Genomic DNA, 21,245 nt, shown 5'->3' on the forward strand with positions numbered 1-21,245 from the left:
ATCCTGACAAACTGCATCTCTGAAATAAAATCCTGGCTTCAAATCAACTTCCTCAAACGTAACTGTGATAAATCTGAAATAATCATCATTGGCCCAAAAACGCTCACAAAATCCACCCATAACTTTGCCCTCAACATCGACGGTATCCCAGTATCCACCTCCCCTCTCATCCGGAATCTTGGCGTCATCTTTGACCAAACCCTCTCCTTCGACAAATACACAAAACAGATCACAAAGACAGCCTTCTTTCACCTGAAAAACATCGCCCGTCTCCGCTCATCCCTCTCCTCCACGGCTGCAGAAACCCTCATCCACGCCTTCATCACCTCCCATCTGGACTACTGCAATAGCCTCCTCTATGGTTCACCCTCAACAATCACCAATAAACTCCAATACATTCAGAACTCCGCTGCCCGTCTACTCACCCATTCCCGGACCCGTGACCACATCACCCCCGTCCTTTACAAGCTTCGCTGGCTCCCCATCTCCCAGAGAATCCAGTACAAAATCCTCCTCTTGACCTACAAAGCCCTCCATAACCTGGCCCCATCCTACCTGGCTGACCTCCTCTCCAGACACACTCCCACCCGCAACCTCCGCTCTGTTGGTACCAACCTCCTGACCCCCCCCCCCCCCCCCCCATCCGGACCAAATTCAGATCCTGGGGGGACAGGGCCTTCTCCATCGCTGCTCCCACCCTCTGGAACTCACTACCTCACACCATCAGAGACTCCTCCTCACTCACCACATTCAAAACATCACTCAAGACCCACCTGTTCAGCACTGCATTCAACATTCAACCCACAGCATTTAACCCCTGATTATCACTTCTCCTTCTCCCTCCTTTTGCTTAAAATATTTCCCTATTGATTCTTGTCTTTTTGCAATTGTTGTTTCCATGTTTTGTTATGCATTATGTTTTGCACTCTGTCAAAGCGCCTTTGGGCTTCATGAAAAGCACTATACAAAATAAATGAATTATTATTATTATTATATATATATATATTAGGGTGGTCCTCAAATGTAAACATTAACTTTTCTAAAGTGCTTTTCCATTTTTTTATTACACCTGTAGAGAGAACAAATTGTGTTAAATTTCATTTCATTTGGAAAGCTTTTACCACTGTCACATGGCCCCTGCTAATCTGCTAATCAGCACTATACAGAAATTATTTCGGTTTGTTTCAGTTATGATGGCGAGTGCAAGTACTTCAAGAAGAGCAACCAGAAAAAAGAACCATGTGTGGCTGATAGGCTGCCAGATTGAAAAACTACCAGAAACTCGGCTCCCTTCTTGGCAAGAGATTCTGCAGCGATACTTTAAGCTACATCATGCTGAGAAATTGGACATAAGCAGTGCCGCAACAACTGTTGTTCGTGAGACATTGTGCATCTGGGAGAAAACACGGATCCCCACTGCAGATGAGCGGAATATCATTGCAAAACTAGAGAGAAAAGTAGAACAATACAGATCCATCCTGAAAAAGGAAAGAGCCGGCGATCTGTCCCTCAGATAAAGAAAGAAGAGCAGTTTCAAACCGGTCTACGTGACTTATTTGACATTGCTCATGTTGATGTCCTTGATCTGATCAAAATACCAGAGGACCGTGAATTTCTTAAGGCACAACGGGAGCCAGGTCGACGGGGCTTTATGGTTGGTGTTGACAAGGTGCCAGCAGGAAAAGAGGAGCGGACACATCAACATGACAAGGTGTTGACAGAAAGAGAGCAGCATGAAAAAGAGAAGCAAGCAGCCCGAGAGGAGACTCTTGAGCTAGCATCATCAACAGACAGCAGTGCTGAAGCCAGTGATCATGACGACTGCTGTTATATCTGCTTCAAAGAGGCAGAGCCGAAAGCGTGCAAGTAGCATTGTTACACCGGACCTAACAGCAGCTCTCGACCGCACCAAGGTTAGCGATCGATCAGCTGTTCACATCTTGTCAGCAGCAGCCTCTGCTCTGGGACACGACCCTTCAGAGTTGGCCATCAACCGCACATCGATCAGGAAATCCAGGCGGATCCAATGGAAGACAATTGCAGGTGACATCCAGGCATCCTATGCTCCAAACACAAGTCTGGTGGTTCATTGGGATGGCAAGCTCCTTCCAGACGATGGGACTAAAAAAGTTGATTGCCTTCCTGTCATTGTCAGTGACCCACAAAGAACTGGAAAGCTTCTGGGTGTGCCAAAGCTGCCAGCAGGAACTGGACTAGCAACAGCTGCTGCTGTTATGCAATGTCTCGAAGAATGGCATTTGCAAGACATGGTGGCAGGTATGAGCTTTGACACGACAGCCAGCAACACTGGTTCAGCACTTGGTGCATGCACTATTTTTCAGCAAAAGCTTGGACGACCACTATTACATTTTGCATGCCAGCATCACATTCTGGAACTAGTGGTAGAGGCAGCAATGGCAGCACTTGGTGCATGCACTATTTTGTAGCAAAAGCTTGGACGACCACTATTACATTTTGCATGCCAGCATCACATTCTGGAACTAGTGGTAAGGCAGCAATGGCAGCATTCAAACAATTTCTTGGTCCATCAAAAGGACCTGAGATAGCCGTCTTCCACCCTTTCCAGTCAAACTGGAATTCCATTGACCAAAGCAAGTTTAAGCCAATGATGCCTGATGACCTGGACTCTGTAGTTTCAGGTGTATTTTTAAGTTGCAAAGAAGATGTCGTTTCATTCTGCATCCAGAAACTGAATCGGGCCAACTACGAGATGACTACCGTGAACTTCTTGAGTTGACTATTATTCTGTTTGGTGAGCGTCCTCCGAGAGGATTCAGGTTCATGCAGCCAGGAGCCATGCATCGGGCAAGATGGATGGCCCGTGTGATTTATGGAATCAAGATCTACTTGTTCCGTGATCAGTTTCGACTGACCCCAAAGGAACTCACTGGCATAAAGCGTTTTACAGCATTTGTTGGAGCAGTGTATACCAAAGCCTGGTTCAGCGCTCCATCTGCCATTGGTGCTCCCGCTGGAGACCTAGCTCTCTTAAAAGCACTCATTTTCTATCCTGATTCAGTGATTGCCGAAGCCACCAGCAAAAAGCTTTCCAATCGCTTGTGGTACCTCAGCGAAGAACTGGCAGGACTTGCTCTGTTAGACGATAGTGTTGAGCTTGATGTCAAGCGAATGATAGTAGCTGCTCTTAAAGAAGAATGCCAAGAGAATCCTCAACCACGGGTACATGTGGATCTTACAGCAAAAGAAGCCATCGCTGCCAAGACTGTTGCAGATTTTGTTACTTCTGCCTCACTGCGAATTTTTACTGCATTCAAAGTCAATACTGACTTCCTAGAAAAGGACCCTGGTGGGCCGATGACCCATCATTTCAGTCATCACAGCAAGTCTTGCGCGGTATTGCCACTGTCAACGACTTTGCAGAACGTGGTGTAGCATTAATACAGGACTACAATCAAGTCTTGACAAAGGATGAACAGCAGCGCCAGTACCTGTTGCAAGTTGTTGAGTGGCATCGCCATCTCAAGACATCCCCGACGCCAAGAAGATAAGGAGGAAATAATTTACCACAGAACTTATTAATGAGGAATCAATGGTCTGGAGGACTCTTACTCTCTGTGTTTATGATGATTGTCATACATTCTTACTGATTTGGGATTACATCTGAGTGTTAGTTTATTAAAAACAATTTTGTGTGTCGATACTGAAACATTGTAATTTTCAACCCATGTGTGACAGTAGTAAATAAAGTCGTATAGAAACCATCTTTGGCACATTTCATTTTTTCACAATAAGGAACAATTTTAGCAACAAGCACCTGAAAAAAGTCCAATTTTATTTTTTGGTGTACATTTGAGGACCACCCTAATATATATATATATATATATATATATATATATATTATATATATATATATATATATATATATATATATATATATATATATATATAATATACTGTGCAAAAATAAGTTATTATTTGTTAGAAAATATAAGGCTGCAACATAAAATGTGAAAAAAAGTGAAGGTCTGAATACTTTCTGAATACAACAACAACAACAACAACAACAACAACATGCATTTTAAGGCCATTTTCCCTGCTAGAGCAGGGGTTAGCCTTGTGGTCCCCATGACAATCTTCTCCATTTTGCCCTATTTTCTGCATCTCTCCTTGTTAACCCCATTGCCCGCATTTCTTCTTCCACCATCTTTAGCCAAGTCTTTCTCGGTCTTCCCCGTCCTCGACTTCCTTCTACATTCATTTCCATCACTCTTCTCAACCAGTCACTTTCATCCTTCCTCAACACATGACCAAACCATCTCAACCTGTTCCTCTTCACAGCATCAATCACAGGCTCTATTCCCATCATCTTTCGCAATTCATCATTTGGCTTCCTCTCTCTCAACAATACTCCGCACATCCACCGAACCATTTGCATTTCCACCCTTCGTTGCTGCTCTACGTTCATTACCCATGTCTCGCTCCCATAAATCATAACACTTCTCACACATGCAGCATACACCTTTCCCTTCAACTTCAGCGACACTCCCCTTCTCATCAGCACGCCACTCAGTTCCCGAAACTTCTTCCATGCACATCTCACTCCACCAACCGTTGCCGAATCTGATCCACCTTCTCCATTCAGCATGTCTCCGAGGTAGCAAAATGTTTTCACACCTTCCAGCTTCACACCGTCTCCAAGATCCAACTCAACATTTCCTCCATCTGCAGCTCCCTCTGTGCACACCCTACATTTGAATAGAGCTGCCAAACTGGTTAATGACCCTCTCAGACCACTACATTTTTGATGAACCCACTCAGCGCACATTGTATGGAGTTCTCTCCGACACCCTTCCTGCACACAGCATATGGCCACTTCCCAGTTCTTTCCACTTCACCACATGCTTTACCACTTGCCATCACCTTCGTCTTTCCTATATTCACCTTCAGACCTTTTGTCTGCATACATTCCTTCCACTTGTTCATCTTTTCCTTCAGTCCATCCATACTTTCCGCAATCAACACCAGATCATCTGCATACAACAACTCCCACGGTAAACCCTCCTTTACATTCTGAGCCAGCACCTCCATCACAGCTACAAATAGTAGTGGACTTAGTACCGACCCCTGATGCACTCCCACCTTCACCTCAAACTCACCACTGTTCCCGTCCTTCGTCCTTACAGCTGTGCCCGCTCTTTTGTACATTGCCATCACTACTCTGATCAACCATTCCTCCACTCCCAACTTCCTCAATGCCCATGTCAATACTTTGCGTGGAACCCTATTGAATGCTTTCTCCAGATCAACAAACCCAAGAAACAACTTCTTCCTCTTCTCCATGTACTTCTCCTGCAACTGCCTCACAATAAAGAGCGCGTCTGTCGTTCCTCTTCCTGGCATAAATCCAAACTGCATTTCGTCGATCTTCACCTTCTTCCTTATCCTCCTCTCCAACACCCTTTCCAATACCTTCATTCCATGCTCCAATAACTTTATCGCTCGGTACGAGCCACACTCCAGAGGGTCACCTTTCCCCTTGTATAGAGGGACGAGGGTACTCAGTTCCCAATCCACTGGAATGCGGCCTTCTATCACCACCAGATTACAGATCTCTGTCATTCTCTTCACACCCCAACTTCCTGCTACCTTCAGCATATCTCCCACAACTCCCGTCGGCCCTCCCGCTTTTCTACTCTTCATTGCTTTTATCGCTTCCTCAACTTCCTTCTCAGTTATCTTCTCTGCCGGTCCTAAAACTGGGTTCCTCTCTATGTTGCCATCCCATTCATTCTCTGTATTCAACAGCGTTTCCATATATCTTTTCCATCTTCCTTTAATTCCATCTGGGTCCACAACGATTTGTCCCACTTCATCCTTCAAGCAACTTACCCCCATCACATCACACCTCTCTTTCGCTATCTGCTTTGCAATCCTGAATACCGCTCTCTGACCCTCTTCCGAATCCAAGCTTTCTCCGAACATTTTCCTACATGCCTCCTGCGCCTTTGCTACCTCTTTCTTTGTAGCCTTCTTGGCTGCCTTATAACTTTCATGCTCTGCTTTTTCTGCTCCCGTACCCTTCGCCTTCTGCCACTCCTTGAACTTCTTCCTCTTCTCGTCAATCCTCTTTCCAACTTCATCATCCCACCACCATGTTTCCGAGTGCCTCGGTGGTCCTTTTGTCCATCCACATACCTCACCAACGGCTCCCAACAGACTAGCTTTCATTGACATCCAACCACTTTCAAGCTCAACCACATCATCCTCTACCCTACTCAGCCTCTCTTTTAATGCCTCCCTCACTGTCACCTCTTTCAACCTCCACACCTTCATTCTCGGCTGGTACTTAACCCGCCGAGCTCTCCTCGCACCTTTCACGCTTATGTCGCAGACAACCAAGTGGTGCTGTGAAACAGCCTCCTCCCCCGGGATCACCTTTGTGTCCCAGAGGTGCCCCCTATCTCGCCTACAGGTAGTCCACGGTTGTCGTCGACCCACCTGATGTGTATGTAACAAGCTTATTACCCTCTTTCTGGAACTGAGTATTACAAATCAACAAATCAGCTCCATCAGCAAACTCCAAAATCCTTTCACCTTCTCCATTTCTCACACCATATCTGTAACCCCCATGAACTCCCTCATCCACATACCTCACCTCAGTTCCAGAAACTCAGCTCCTCACCTCAGTTTCTGAATGCACAGTATATATATATATATACACAGACTTATATTCTGTATATATATACATAATATATACATAATATATATATATACATAATATATATATACATAATATACATATACATAATATACTTGTGTATATATATATACATTGCATTCAGAAAGTATTCAGACCCCTTCACTTTTTTCACATTTTGTTATGTTGCAGCCTTGTGCTGAAATCGTTTAAATTCATTTTTTCCCTCATCAATATGCACTCAATACCCCATAATGACATAGAGAAAACAGGATTTTAGAAAGTTTTGCAAATTTATTAAAAAGAAAAAACTGAAATATCACTGACATAAGTATTCATACCCTTTGCTATGACACTTGAAATTTAGCTCACGTGCCTCCCATTTCTCTTGATCATCTTTGAGATGTTTCTACACCTTGATTGGAATCCACCTGTGGTAAATTCAATTGATTGGACATGATTTGGAAAGGCACATACCTGTCTATATAAGGTCTCACAGCTGACAATACAATGCATATCAGAGTAAAAACCAAGCCATGAGGTCGAAGGAACTGCCTGCAGAGCTCAGAGACAGGATTGTGTCGAGGCACAGATCTGGGGAAGCTTACAACAAAATTCTGCTGCATTGAAGGTTCCCAAGAGCACAGTGGCCTCCATAATTCTTAAATGGAAGAAGTTTGGAACAACCAGGACTCTTCCTAGAGCTGGCCGCCCGGCCAAACTGAGCAATCGGGGGAGAAGGGCCTTGGTAAGAGAGGTGACCAAGAACCCGATGGTCACTCTGGCTGAGCTCCAGAGATCCTGTGTGGAGATGGGAGAAACTTCCAGAAGGACAACCATCACTGCAACACTCCACCGATCTGGGCTTTATGGCAGAGTGGCCAGACGGAAGCCTCTCCTCAGTGAAAAACACATGAAAGCCCGCTTGGAGTTTGCAAAAAAACACCTAAAGGACTCTGATTGTGAGAAACAAGATTCTGTCAGCGTGTGAAGGGGTCTGAATATTTTCTGAATGCAATATATATATAATTTCACAAAACACGGAACAGCATTACATTATATCTCCTCTCCTTCGGAAGGAAAATTAACATGAAGATCAAGTTTGGCTGGATGTTCATGTGGGATGGTGGGTATTGTGGGTGTGATGGTTGATGGGGGATTGCGGGTAGATGATGAGGGGGTTGGGGGGGGGGGGGCAAAGTCTGTGGCCGTGGGTATTGGTAACTAAGGGTTTTCAGCTCTTCAGATGCGTAGGGCAAGGTAGCGGTGATGTTAGCCAGCACATCTACCGGTGAGATCTGTCGTCGCCAGACCAACACAGGTGTTTGATTCACCACTCAAATCGCCTGTGTACATATGCTGGTTGCTCGGCAGAGAAGGTATTACAGATTTGAGCGATGGTTGTGTATTCCACTTAATCGTGGAGGTGGAACTTGCATCCTCTCTCAATCGTGGCAGACCTAGCAATCTCAAGATCTAGCGCCATCAATAACTCAAGATCTTGCCATCTCAAGATCAAGCCATCAATAACTCAGGATCTAGCCATCTCAAGATCTAGCTATCAATAACTCAAGATCTCGCCATCTCAAGATCTAGCTATCAATAACTCAAGATCTAGCCATCTCAAGATCTAGCTATCAATAACTCAAGATCTAGCTATCAATAACTCAAGATAAAGCCATCTCAAGATCTAGCCATTTTAAGATCTAGCCATCAATAACTCAAGATCTAGCCATCTATGTTGTTTCATAACAGCGATCTGTAAAATGTTCCGAACACAAAACTGAACATCTTGAAGTCCCGATCCACACTCAGGTATTTCAGATAAACCTCGTCCAAGTTCTGGCAATCCTTGGATCTTTCGGCCATTGGTGCAGCATGAAACAGTCTCGATTTGTACAACTCCAACCACCAAGGACACATCGACCCAGCATATTTGTAGAATTTCGAAAATTAATCGCTGTTTGAGTGAAATTGTACCGCCATTTAACCTGTAAACAATGAGGAAGTGGTGATCATCTTCCTGGTGCGACGTCACGGCTAAACATGAAGAAGAAGATTTAGACTTTCAATGGCAAAATTAGATTTTATAAATCGGAAATCGGAAAAAGACATCATATCTGTTTTGTAGGGTATCAATGTTTTCGAGAAAGATTAGCATTGAGGTGGTCTGATCGTTTGGGTTTCCGTTTAAAGTCTAGATATACTACGTCCACTGCCATTCCCTCATCCACCCAATGAAAAACTGCTTCATATAACTCAAAGATTAGTTATACAAGACCTACCTTTGGTAAACCGATGCTTGCTGCGTTTAGTTTGCAATTATTCAAATGGTTTCTTCATCTGGTCCCTAATTAATGTCTCCAACACCTTCCCCACAACTGAAGTCAATCTACCAGGTCTATAGTTCCCCAATTCTTCTCTGGATCCCTTATTACCCTTGCCAGAGGAGAGGGTATTGCATTTGGGCCCGTTTGTCCGCACAGAATGAGTATGCTTTTCTCTGCAACAGTTGGTCCGATTAACAACACATTTTCACGAAAGGAGCGCCTCCTCCTGCATATTTTTGAATGATAATTATGACGTCACAGGTCATGTGGTACGGATGCAGTCTTGAAAAACCGAAAAACTTCACACCTCTATCTCTGAAACCACGACATGGAAAAAAATTGAAACATGGCTCATTGTCAAGTACTCCCCAACATCATGATGATGAGCATAACACCATAATGATGATGTCATCAATGCCTTCATTTTTTTTTTTTTTTTTTTTTTACGTTAAAGGCTCCAGTCACGGACTATATAATCCTCATCAAGACCAGGCCTTAAATAAAATAACTGCGTAAAGAGAAATAAAAGAGAGAGATTGTAAAGGTGAGGAGTGAAAATGAGTAAGAAAAGTGTATGATGAAAAGTGCGTGATGAAAAGTGCGTGATGAAAAGTGCGTGGTGAAAAGTGCGTGGTGAAAAGTGCGTGGTGAAAAGTGCGTGGTGAAAAGTGCGTGGTGAAAAGTGCGTGGTGAAAAGGGCGTGGTGAAAAGTGCGTGGTGAAAAGGGCGTGGTGAAAAGGGCGTGGTGAAAAGGGCGTGGTGAAAAGGGCGTGGTGAAAAGCGCGTGGTGAAAAGGGCGTGGTGAAAAGCGCGTGGTGAAAAGCGCGTGGTGAAAAGCGCGTGGTGAAAAGCGCGTGGTGAAAAGCGCGTGGTGAAAAGCGCGTGGTGAAAAGCGCGTGGGGAAAAGCGCGTGGTGAAAAGCGCGTGACGAAAAGCGCGTGACGAAAAGCGCGTGACGAAAAGCGCGTGACGAAAAGCGCGTGACGAAAAGTGCGTGATGAAAAGTGCGTGATGAAAAGTGCGTGATGAAAAGTGCGTGATGAAAAGTGCGTGATGAAAAGCGCGTGGTGAAAAGCGCGTGGGGAAAAGCGCGTGACGAAAAGCGCGTGACGAAAAGCGCGTGACGAAAAGCGCGTGACGAAAAGCGCGTGACGAAAAGCGCGTGACGAAAAGTGCGTGACGAAAAGTGCGTGATGAAAAGTGCGTGATGAAAAGTGCGTGATGAAAAGTGCGTGATGAAAAGTGCGTGATGAAAAGTGCGTGATGAAAAGTGCGTGATGAAAAGTGCGTGATGAAAAGTGCGTGATGAAAAGTGCGTGATGAAAAGTGCGTGATGAAAAGTGCGTGATGAAAAGTGCATGATGAAAAGTGCATGATGAAAAGTGTATGATGAAAAGTGCATGATGAAAAGTGCATGATGAAAAGTGTATGATGAAAAGTGCATGATGAAAAGTGTATGAAAAGTGTATGATGAAAAGTGTATGATGAAAAGTGTATGATGAAAAGTGCATGATGAAAAGTGCATGATGAAAAGTGCATGATGAAAAGTGTATGAAAAGTGTATGATGAAAAGTGCATGATGAAAAGTGCATGATGAAAAGTGTATGATGAAAAGGGTATGATGAAAAGTGCATGATGAAAAGCGTATGATGAAAAGCGTATGATGAAAAGCGTATGATGAAAAGCGTATGATGAAAAGCGTATGATGAAAAGCGTATGATGAAAAGTGCATGATGAAAAGTGCATGATGAAAAGTGTATGATGAAAAGTGTATGATGAAAAGCGTATGATGAAAAGCGTATGATGAAAAGCGTATGATGAAAAGCGCATGATGAAAAGTGTATGATGAAAAGTGCATGATGAAAAGTGCATGATGAAAAGTGTATGATGAAAAGTGCATGATGAAAAGTGCATGATGAAAAGTGTACGATGAAAAGTGCATGATTGTCCGGCAGCTAAATAGGGATTTTTAGCTGAACCTCGCACTAAAGGTCCCACAATGGTTTTTTCTTGATTTTGCATCTTCAGACCATGCAGAATCAGAAACTCGAGGGTGCCAAGCTGGCACCCTTGAGCGTTTTGCAGAAATCGCGGGTTACCAAGGTAACCATTCCCATCGATTTGGGTGTAAATAATAAACACGAAATCTGCATATATTAGCAACTATAGCTGCCCTGATATTGATTAATATGTCAATTTGTATGTTTTCTAACACGAGGAATCCGTTGGACACAGTATGTTGATGATTGAAGGTCAAGGTCATATTGCAATGTCAAAGTCACACCAAAAATATGATAATTCGAACAGTGTTTTATTGTTAAAACTAAATATTTCACTACACTGAGTAGTGTTATAGTGTTCTAAAGTGGACACATTATGTTGATGATTGAAGGTCAAGGTCATATTACAATGTCTTGGGACGTGAATATTGAAGAAGTTCTGAAGTACGAGTTAGCACCGATGCCTACTTCAATGTTCACTAACACTGGCGAAATGAGATTAGCAATAAATAAATCGAAACTCAGAAACCGGTTAAAAGTTGAAGTGACTGCAAGATCTGTACACAAAGCTACCAGTGTGATAGTCGACGGTTCCGCCATATTGTGGGTCATTCACTGGCCAACGCAAGGTACAGTGCAACAATTTGTCGACAATTTTGTTGCATATGTGGCAAGATGAAGTATTCTGATGTATACCTAGTGTTTGATAGATATGTAGACTATAGTATCAAAGGTGTTACTCGTGCATCAAGAGGGAAGGAAGCAAGCAGAAAACATCATCTCTCACGTTCGATGCTTCTTCCACCACAGAAAGTTGCATTAACTGTGACTTATAACAAAGTACAGCTGATCCATCTGATCGTTGACACACTATGTCAGCAGAGAGAACAGTTAAGGACGACCCGCCACAAATTGGTGGTAACAGGAAGCGATCCGGTCCCTGTGGAAATAAACCAAGGACTAATGATCCACCGGGAAGACATGAGAAACACCCAAGAGGAGGCTGATTTGATCATCATCCACCAGATGTTATCCATTGTGGAAGAGGGTGCTATGAACGTTAATATCAATGTCATTTCGGATGATACTGACGTGTTCGTACTATTAGTCCACTTTTATCAGCAAATGCAGCTCACGTGCCCTGTAACGATGGAAGCCACATCAAAAGACAGGAAATGTATTGACATCCAAGCAACTGCCTTCCAGCACAAAGACATTGCAGGCCAACTATGATCAACTCATGCCTTATCAGGATGTGATAGTGTGGCTCAGTACTGGGGCATTGGAAAAGTTAAAATAGTGAAAGTGCTTCAAGCAGGCCATCAACTATCTGAAATGGGAAATATCACAGCTCAACTTGCAGATGTTGTCCAAGAGGCAACTACATTCATAGCTGCGTGTTATGGACATGCTGAAGCCACATCTATGACCGATGTGCGCTACAAAATGTGGAAAGTGAAAACAGCAAGGGCAAATATTGTCTCTGCTCCAAAGCTCATGTCTCTGCCCCCTACCAATGAATCTTTTCAACTTAATGTAATGAGGGGCCACTTACAAGCCTGCCTCTGGAAACACGCCGCAGAAGCTAGTCCACCAGACATGGACCCTACCATGTATGGATGGACACGAGATACAGAGAACAAAACTTTGCAACCTGTGATGGTTCCACAGGACACAGCATCTGCACCAAATGACATACTCAAACTGATCAAGTGCACTTGCGAAAACTGCAAGTCATCAAGGTGTTCATGTTCATCTTCAATGTTGCCCTGCACAATATTCTGTCATTGTGAAGGTGGATTGGACTGTTGTAATGAACGTACTAAAATGGTAGTGCCGGACGTACCAGATGAGGAAGATGTAAATGCAGAATTATAAACAATTAACGTGATAAACTGATTAAACTAGGACGCTGAAAAACATTATCATACACAGCACAAATACCTTATTTGTGCTGCTTATTACGGCATCGCTTATTTCACATTTTGCTGAAATCCCAGAAGAGCTTTATCATATTTGAGCAAATTGTGTTGGGCTGACCGCTGAACTTTTCCGTGCTTTAGACTCATATTTAGCTTCGTAATAATATGTTGCCCTTATGGTCGGACTTATACACACTTATTTTCGTGTCAACATTATTAAGTTTTCGTTTAAATATCTAGTGTTTAAGTAGTATCTACAACTGGTGACATTTTATGTACACTTTAGAACACCATAACACTACTCAGTGTGGTGAAATATTTAGTTTTAACAATAAAACAATGTTCGAATTATCATATTTTTGGTGTGACCTTGACATTGTAATATGACCTTGACCTTCAATCATCAGAATAATGTGTCCAACGGATTCCTCGTGTCAGAAAACATACAAATTGACATATTAATCAATATCAGGGCAGCTATAGTTGCTAATATATGCAGATTTCGTGTTTATTATTTACACCCAAATCGATGGGTATGGTTACCTTGGCAACCTGCGATTTCTGCAAAACGCTCAAGGGTGCCAGCTTGGCACCCTCGAGTTTCTGATTCTACATGGTCTGAAGATGCAAAATCAAGAAAAAACCATTGTGGGACCTTTAGTGCAAGGTTACCTCAAAGTTCTGCTGGACTATGATGAAAAGTGCATGATGAAAAGTGTATGATGAAAAGTGTATGATGTTTATTTGAAAGAAAGGGAGATTAAAGCTAGCCCAGTAGCGATGGTTTGAGTCGGACAGAAAGTAAGACCAGCAATCCTGATACGGAGAGTGCAAGATGGTTCCGGCACCACTTTTACGCTCCCACGTCTGAACCGAAGTACTACCTTGAGTGGTTGCCGTCTACAACCTACTACCTAAAAAAACCGGAACAACCGGATGGGTGTTTTTTTTTTAGGAGACACCATCTCCTTACTGGATGGCCATTGGCTCCCTAAGGGGGATAATCCATCCTTTTGCAGGTATTGTTTTTAGGCCTGCATGGTGTCACAGTCACCATTCCTATTGGCAAGCCAGTGAGGGTCGTCAGTTTAGTCACTGACTACCTGACTATGCAGCAGGTAGCACTGGGTTACATGTTACCAGGGGCAGTCAAGAGCCCGACATCCTTTAGAGCGTAGTCAAGACAATCATTAAGAAGTGGAAGACGTATGGTATCATGAAGACACTGCCTAGATCAGGCCATCCCTCCAAACTGGGTGACCAAGGAGAAGACGGATGAGAGGCCACCAAGAGGCCAATGGCAAATTTGAAAGAGCTACAGGTCTTTATGGCAAATACTGGTCACTGTGTGCATGTGACAACAATACCCAAGCACTCCACAAGTCTGGCCTGTATGATAGGGTGGCAAGAAGGAAGCCATTACACAAAAGGCCCACTATGAGTCCCATTTGAGGTATGCAAAACACTCGAGAGATTCTGAAGCCATGTGGTAAAAGGTTTTGTGATCTGATGAAACAAAGTTGGACCGTTTTGGCCTAAACGTAAAACGATATGTTTGGCACAAACCCAACACAGCACATCACCAAAAGAACACCATCCCTACTGTGAAGAATGGTGATGGCAGCATCATGTTATGGGGATGCTTCTCATCAGCAGGGACTGGAGCACTTGTCAGGATAGAAGGTAAAATGTAGCAAAATACAGAAAAATCCGAGAGGAAAACCTGCTGCCCTCTGCAAGAAAGCTGAAATTGGGACAGAAGTTAACCTTTCAGTATGTCAATGACCCAAAGCACACAGCCGAGGCTACACTGGAGGGGCGAAGGAACAAAAAGATAAATGTCCTTGAGAGGCCCAGTCAGAGCCCCGACATAAATCCAATTGAAAATCGTGGCATGATTTGAGGATTTCCGTCCATCAACGCTCCCCACACAACGTGCCCGAGCTGGAATAGTTTTGTACAGAAGGGTTTGTATTGCCCAATCTAGGTGTGCAAAGTTGGTCGAGACCTATCTTAACAGACTCACAGCTGTCATTGCTGTCAAAGGTGCTTCCACCAAGTATTAACTCAGGGAGGTGGACACTTATCCAACTAAGATATTCTCGTTTTGTATTTTTAATTAATCTTCTTAAATTTGTGGAATTTGTTTTTCACTTGGACGTTGTGGGTTACGATGTGTAAATAAAGGTGTAAAAAAAAAAAAGTCTGGTTTAATGCAATTTAATTCCAGGCTATAAGGCAACAAAAAGTGAAAAAAGTGAAAGGGGGTGTAGACTTTCTATAGACACTGTACATTTGCTATAGGCGCCCGTGGAACTACGTAACTTCCGGTTGGTGCACCCTTCGCGACAAGTTACATGATTGGATACGTTGAAAACAAACCACAAAAGGGCACGTGTTACAGCTTACTTCCGGTAGTCTCGCCCTCACCTATACTCCAATCCTGATACCTGTCCTGACTCCAGTGAGCCATTAAAAATATCACGCTTACCTGCTCGGCCAACTCCCTGAATACTCTTGTCCAGGTGATAAGTATTTCAGTATATCGTGCGTTCAACACAGCCTGGTGTTGGCTTAGCGGTTAGGGTGCCGGCTTGGGATCCGAGGATCCTGGGTTAGGGTTGACGCGAGGATCCCGGTCGATCGCTGAATTAACACCAGGGGGGTTGACTCAGCCCGTCATCCTTCCGAGGTCGGCAAATTGAGTACCAGCTTGCTGGGATGAATGATCACGGTGTGTACCCCGATTTAGAATAGGTACACCGTATCCCTGCGCATCGTAAGAGGCGACCAAGGGTTGGCGTCAGGAAGGGCATCCGGCCATAAAAACATTGCCTCAAACAGGGAACCATGATTGTCATGGGGCCTGCAAGGCTAACCCCCGCTCTAGCGGGGAAAATGGCCTTAAAACGATCATTCATTCAACACAGTTTTGATAACTCAAAGGAACACGGAAAGCTTCCAAGCCTTCCTGCTGGTACCAAATGGTCCCAAAGTCGAATAGCTTTGAAAAAGCCATTTTAATAATAAAAGGTACAACCGCATAACAGACAGAGAGGGCGCTATAATAGGTAAATGACGTTCAAGGTTCAAAGGTCCTGATGACATGTAGGAAAATCAGAATGGGAGCAAATCCAGGGCACACGATACTTCTGTGATATTCGCATCGGGACGCCCGGGCGTGTCGGCCTTGCTCGGTGTCACAACACGACCGGGGGGGCCTTATCCTCGCCCTCCGCGAACACCCCATGTACAGAGCACCCACATGTGTCACAAGGATGCAAGTCTCGAACAAAAAGGTCCACCGTTGCTGTCAGCGTCGCTCGAAAGAGCAACAAATCCGTTAAGCCAGACATGGTAGTTATGAAGCACCGAGTACAGCAACGGCTGAAGTGTTCAAAGCAAGCCGAGGCCGGCAAGACGCCTATAACTCTTGAAGTAAATGCATAGCGCTACTTCAACTCTGCATCTCCCCTTTAATCCGCCACACACGAACAGACGTGCATAACGTCCTCGAGAATGACGAAATTGTCCCACCAAGGCTTGGCCGCTCACCTCACACACCACTTCGGAGGTCGCCATCTTGTTTCGTCCCGATTGCCTGACGTCCTCAAACACGTGGCGAACTCGTGTGATGTTTCGTGACCTCGATTACAAGTTTAATTTTGCTTCGCTTGACATGCTTGAATTTCCTGTCACGATTAATACACTTTTGTATTAACATCAATGTGGAAACTCACCGCTGTGTTTATTGTACTGTATCACCGAGAATTAAAGGCCCCACGCCTTTCGTCAATACACCGCCCAAATAGTGCAATTAAAACAAAATAACCCGTCAAGCTATAATAGTGGCTAAAACAATTTTTATGACATTTTAAAACATAATACACACGAATTAATGAACAAATAAAAATTTTACTTTCATTGCAACCATTTTCATTTTATATTATTTTATGTGAGGCGGGTTCACAGCCGAGCTAAATAATTCAGCTACTATACACCACGATTAAAATCAGCTGCTTTTGATCAGCGAAAACCACTATTACTCCGAGTCATGATGGAAAATAAAGTAGGAATAATAACGGATGAAGCAAATCTCAGAAAGAATGCTTTAAGCCTTTGTTTTGCAGTTTTTACAGAACACTAACGTCAAATGAATCCCAAGCCAGCTCTAAACGGCCATGCTGGTGTTTCGCAGGAAGGGCGAGAGGCGACCACCTGTTACATCAGTGTGCACCGTCCCTCAATCAAGTGGATGTTAACGATCCCACTGAGTCTTTAACGAAGACGAGGTGAGTTATCGCCGGCATCCTGACCAAATTTCAGCTTTGAAACTACAGCGGGGCAGTGACGACACCGGTTACAAATTTGGCGGAGTACAGACAGCGAGCCTGCACATGCCGAGTCAACCGAGCCAAGACACGCCGTAACGGATGCTTCCAAACAGCTGTTGGAAAAACATGTCCATACAGTTCAGAGATGAACCATTTGGTTATTTCATGAGAGAAGAACACCCGTGATGGAGAACGAGCAAGTCTAAAAATGATTCGGAAACTGAATGTATTAGAAATACTTCGTCTCACATGTTCAGAATATGATGAAGAGATGAGGCAAATTGATTTCCAGGAAAGAAAGAGGAATAACAACGTTATATTAACAAGGAGCTGATACTCTACACTATATAGTGTGCGTCATAAGTCCCAGGACAGTTTTAGCTGCTTATAACGATGTATTTATACCGTTTTCTTTTTTTTTCAGATAATACAAATTGCCAAGACGGCAGACCCCAACCAGTCCATTTACAGTGGAGACGATGAAACAGATGCAAGAAGACTTCGAGGAGCGTTTTGGAAAGCCAGTACCTTCAAAACAAAATCTTCAACTTTGGGGGAAAAATAGGCATTTCATACTGGAAGTGTACTCGACAGCAACCAAAAAAAATCGTGATTTGGGAATTCAAAACATTAAAACATCCGTTCTCAGACCTCCGAAAAAGTCATTACGGAAACGTTCTGCAGAGTTGGGTGTTTCGTATTCATCGTTACGTCACACAGTCACACGTCACGATTACTCCTGTTATTATGTATTACTGTAAGATGTTATTACTCATGGGGCTTATGGCTCACCCCGGTGTATGGTATAAACAAATCTTGTGAAAGCAGCTACAACCACGTCCTGGGACTTGTGACTCACCCTGTAGGTCCCACGCATTTTGGTTGGTATGAGGAATATACAGCTGCATAATAAGAAAGCCAAATCCTGAACGGATTTTACATACACAAGGAAAGTTACCGAGATAGCTGCCATGGTAACATAATTCAGCCAATCACAGTTATGATCTAATCACGTCGAGGTAATGTCATGAAGAACAGATATCTACAATATGAAACCTAAATGTCCAACGGTTTCTCTTCAGGCACCTTGGTTGGGTTTTCCTTTTTTGATGAGGGGACCTCTTTTTAAATTGAATATATATATTTTTTAAATCCATATCCATGACACACAGGGCTGACCACAACCAGTCTCGACACACAAGGAAATGGCAAATACATTATTTTCACTATTTGCATCTGGCAATGAAGTGACATCCACAACCTCACCACACACCCCCTCTGAGATCGAGAGGGCAAAAGAAAAGGTGACAATTACAATTATGGGTGACCGAGTCAGGCCAGCTGTCCAACCAATGGGGCAAAGACAGTCCATCCACACATACATGCATACTTTGTCAAACGAGAACGGCACTCTGACATGACCGATATGCCTCCGCCCACATTATTACATCATTATACATATTTATACCACGTTTGATTTAAATTCCTTCTGCTGTTGTCAAGTATCCCATTTTTACCTGACATGTCCTCTGACCTTTCACACCAAATTCTCATCAGTTCATTATTATATATACTTATACCAAGTTTGTTCAAAATCCATCACTGGTTTACAAGTTAGCGTAGGAACAGAATTTTTACCGAAAAGGACCTCTGACCTTTGACCTCTAGACCCCATTGACTAATTAGTTAATATTTGCGTCATCATACATACTTGTACCAAGTTTGACTTAGTTCCCTTCAGCCGTTCTTAAGTTATCACGGTAACGATAATCTATTACAGACTTTGACCTTTGACCTGTGAAACCTCGACCCCAAAATCAAATCAGTTCATCTTTGCATAATAGTACATACTTGTACCAACTTTGGTCAAAACCCCATCACTGGTTCACAAGTTATCACAGCAATAGGATTTTTACCTGGCATGACCTTTGACCTCATGGCCACCAAATCTGATCATTTCATCTTTACATCATTATGCATACCTGCACCAAGTTTGACTTGTAATCCCCTTCAGCCATTATTCAGTTATCGCAGTAACGAAAACCTATCACAGATGGACAACCCGAAACACACAATGCCTCCTGTGACTGCGTCGGCTGGGGCATAAAAACGAACTAGCTTTTATATATATTTATTCGATGATATGGGATCAACCTTATGTACATTACAACAGAATATATGATCTGTGGAGCACCCTCAATTGTAAGAAAAAATGAAAATGCACCTTAAATCGGTGATCATCAGAGGCATCCTTAAACGGTAAAAATGAGGCACAACACAAGGTTTGCCAATAAAGACGTTCTTTTAAAGAAGTATTTGCAGCATCGCCCGTGTATGCCAAAATCGATATAAACAGCAGCGATAACAGCAATTTAGATTATCCGACTCCTGCTGACGACACTTTGCTACAACGCATCCTTGTTTCAAAAACAATTAAGATACCAGCTAGGCAGGAGGCACAATTCCAATTTCATGAAAAAAAAACAAAGAAAAAACATTCTTTAGAAAAATTGCACGCTCTCATCACACGATGGCATCACAATTCAAACGCAGCACAATACCGGTTCTGTCTCGGCACCAATACTGCAGCATGTTCCTTTGTACGCAGGTATGAAAAACATCCTGGGAAAATAGTCTTGTAGATGTGAGAGACGTTCCACCTTTTCAGGTTTTCTTTTCTTTTTTTTCCTGCTAGCTCAGCATCTGAATATTCACAAATTTTCAATCCCACACATTATTGCTCCATAGAACAATGTATTACAACAGCATAGATACTGAAGGCCTAACACCGAAGCAGTTGAACTAACAAGGATGCTGTGGAGGCATGGAGAGGCCACCATCCTGTGAGGTATTGTATGATCCACAAGATGAACATTTCATTCCAAGAACATGAAATGGTACACTGCCCTTCTCCTGACAGTCATTGCAGAAAATCTGATAGAAGACAGACAAAGGCAATGAGAGAGGAAGAATCAAAACGATATAAAAATACAAGGTAACTACTTTCATGCTTCTGAGAGACAAGGTTATCACACCGACACAGAAATTAATTTCAAGCAAGGTGTGATAGTTGGAGTGACAAGATACACAGGGGTAATTCTGTGGCATGATGTCATGTACTACACCAAAATGCAATGATTAAAATGGAGGGAAATTAAATGCATGTCCAAGAAGTATGGTAAGCAATCGTAGGATCCAAGAAACAAGATGGAATTAGGAGGGAAGATGGGAGGGGGGGGGGGGGGGCAACAGCGAGGCAGTATGAGGGGGGAAGGGTATTTGAAAACTGCAGTATTTGAACCTGTTTATAATTTGCCTCAATCAGTGGCACCAAATTCGTCAAATTAGGAATTCTCTTCCTTTCAAAAGTGATTTACACGACACACATCAGCCAAAGCTCTTGTAATTCCTTCTTTTTTTTTTTTTTGGAGTCCAAGCCCGTGGAAGAGCTGGAACACTGAATGGATCAGGATGGAACAGAACAAAAGCAACAGCAGAAAAAGGAGAAAATGCCAACAGCAGGTCCGAAGGAGAAAATAGACAGACGGACAAGCATGTATTGTGCAAAACAATGTAGCAAATTATGGAGGGCTTGTATATGACCTGGAGATTTCTGAGTCAAAATAGCAGATCGTTTAAAGCTTATCTCTTATATATATATATATATATATATATATATATATATATATATATATATATATATATATATATATATATATATATATATATATATATATATATATATATATAAATATATATTTATATTTATATATATATATATATACCCATATATATATATATATATATTAAAGGTTTGCCCCCCCATAGTTAGTCCACAAGCAACATGTAGGCCCATTAGAATTAGTTATGTCATAGTATGTGTAAGAGTAGGCCATTTACCTAGTGACATCTGTGTTGTGTAAAGAAATAATAAGCTTAGGTTCCTTTCATTTTGCGGCCACCTTCCAATTTCCATCATG

At 42.9% G+C, this 21,245-nt stretch overlaps 2 protein-coding genes across 7 annotated transcripts in view; both read right to left on the reverse strand.

Annotated features, from left to right (window-relative positions):
• LOC137432466 (eukaryotic translation initiation factor 4E) overlaps positions 1 to 16,740 on the reverse strand; it is a 123,446-nt gene extending 106,706 nt beyond the window's left edge. Inside the window, exon 1 of one of the 5 annotated variants that reach the window (XM_078783241.1) lies at positions 16,487 to 16,740. In XM_078783241.1, coding sequence (XP_078639367.1) covers positions 16,487 to 16,513 — 27 coding nt within the window. In that variant the 5' untranslated portion in view covers positions 16,514 to 16,740. Of the gene's footprint in view, positions 1 to 4,591; positions 4,851 to 16,486 lie in introns of those variants that run through there. The other 4 variants (XM_078783243.1, XM_078783239.1, XM_078783240.1 and 1 more) reach the window with 4 other exon arrangements.
• A 2,640-nt stretch (positions 16,741 to 19,380) lies between these two features.
• The window catches only part of RCHY1 (ring finger and CHY zinc finger domain containing 1), a 55,101-nt gene continuing 53,236 nt past the window's right edge, over positions 19,381 to 21,245 (reverse strand). For both annotated transcript variants that reach the window (XM_068124427.2, XM_068124428.2), the window contains exon 9: positions 19,381 to 20,199. In XM_068124427.2, coding sequence (XP_067980528.1) covers positions 20,068 to 20,199 — 132 coding nt within the window. In that variant the 3' untranslated portion in view covers positions 19,381 to 20,067. The remainder of the gene's footprint in view (positions 20,200 to 21,245) is intronic.

Source organism: Myxine glutinosa, chromosome 8 (genome assembly GCF_964187855.1).
Source record: "Myxine glutinosa chromosome 8, kmMyxGlut1.1, whole genome shotgun sequence".
NCBI classification, from domain to species: domain Eukaryota; kingdom Metazoa; phylum Chordata; class Myxini; order Myxiniformes; family Myxinidae; genus Myxine; species Myxine glutinosa.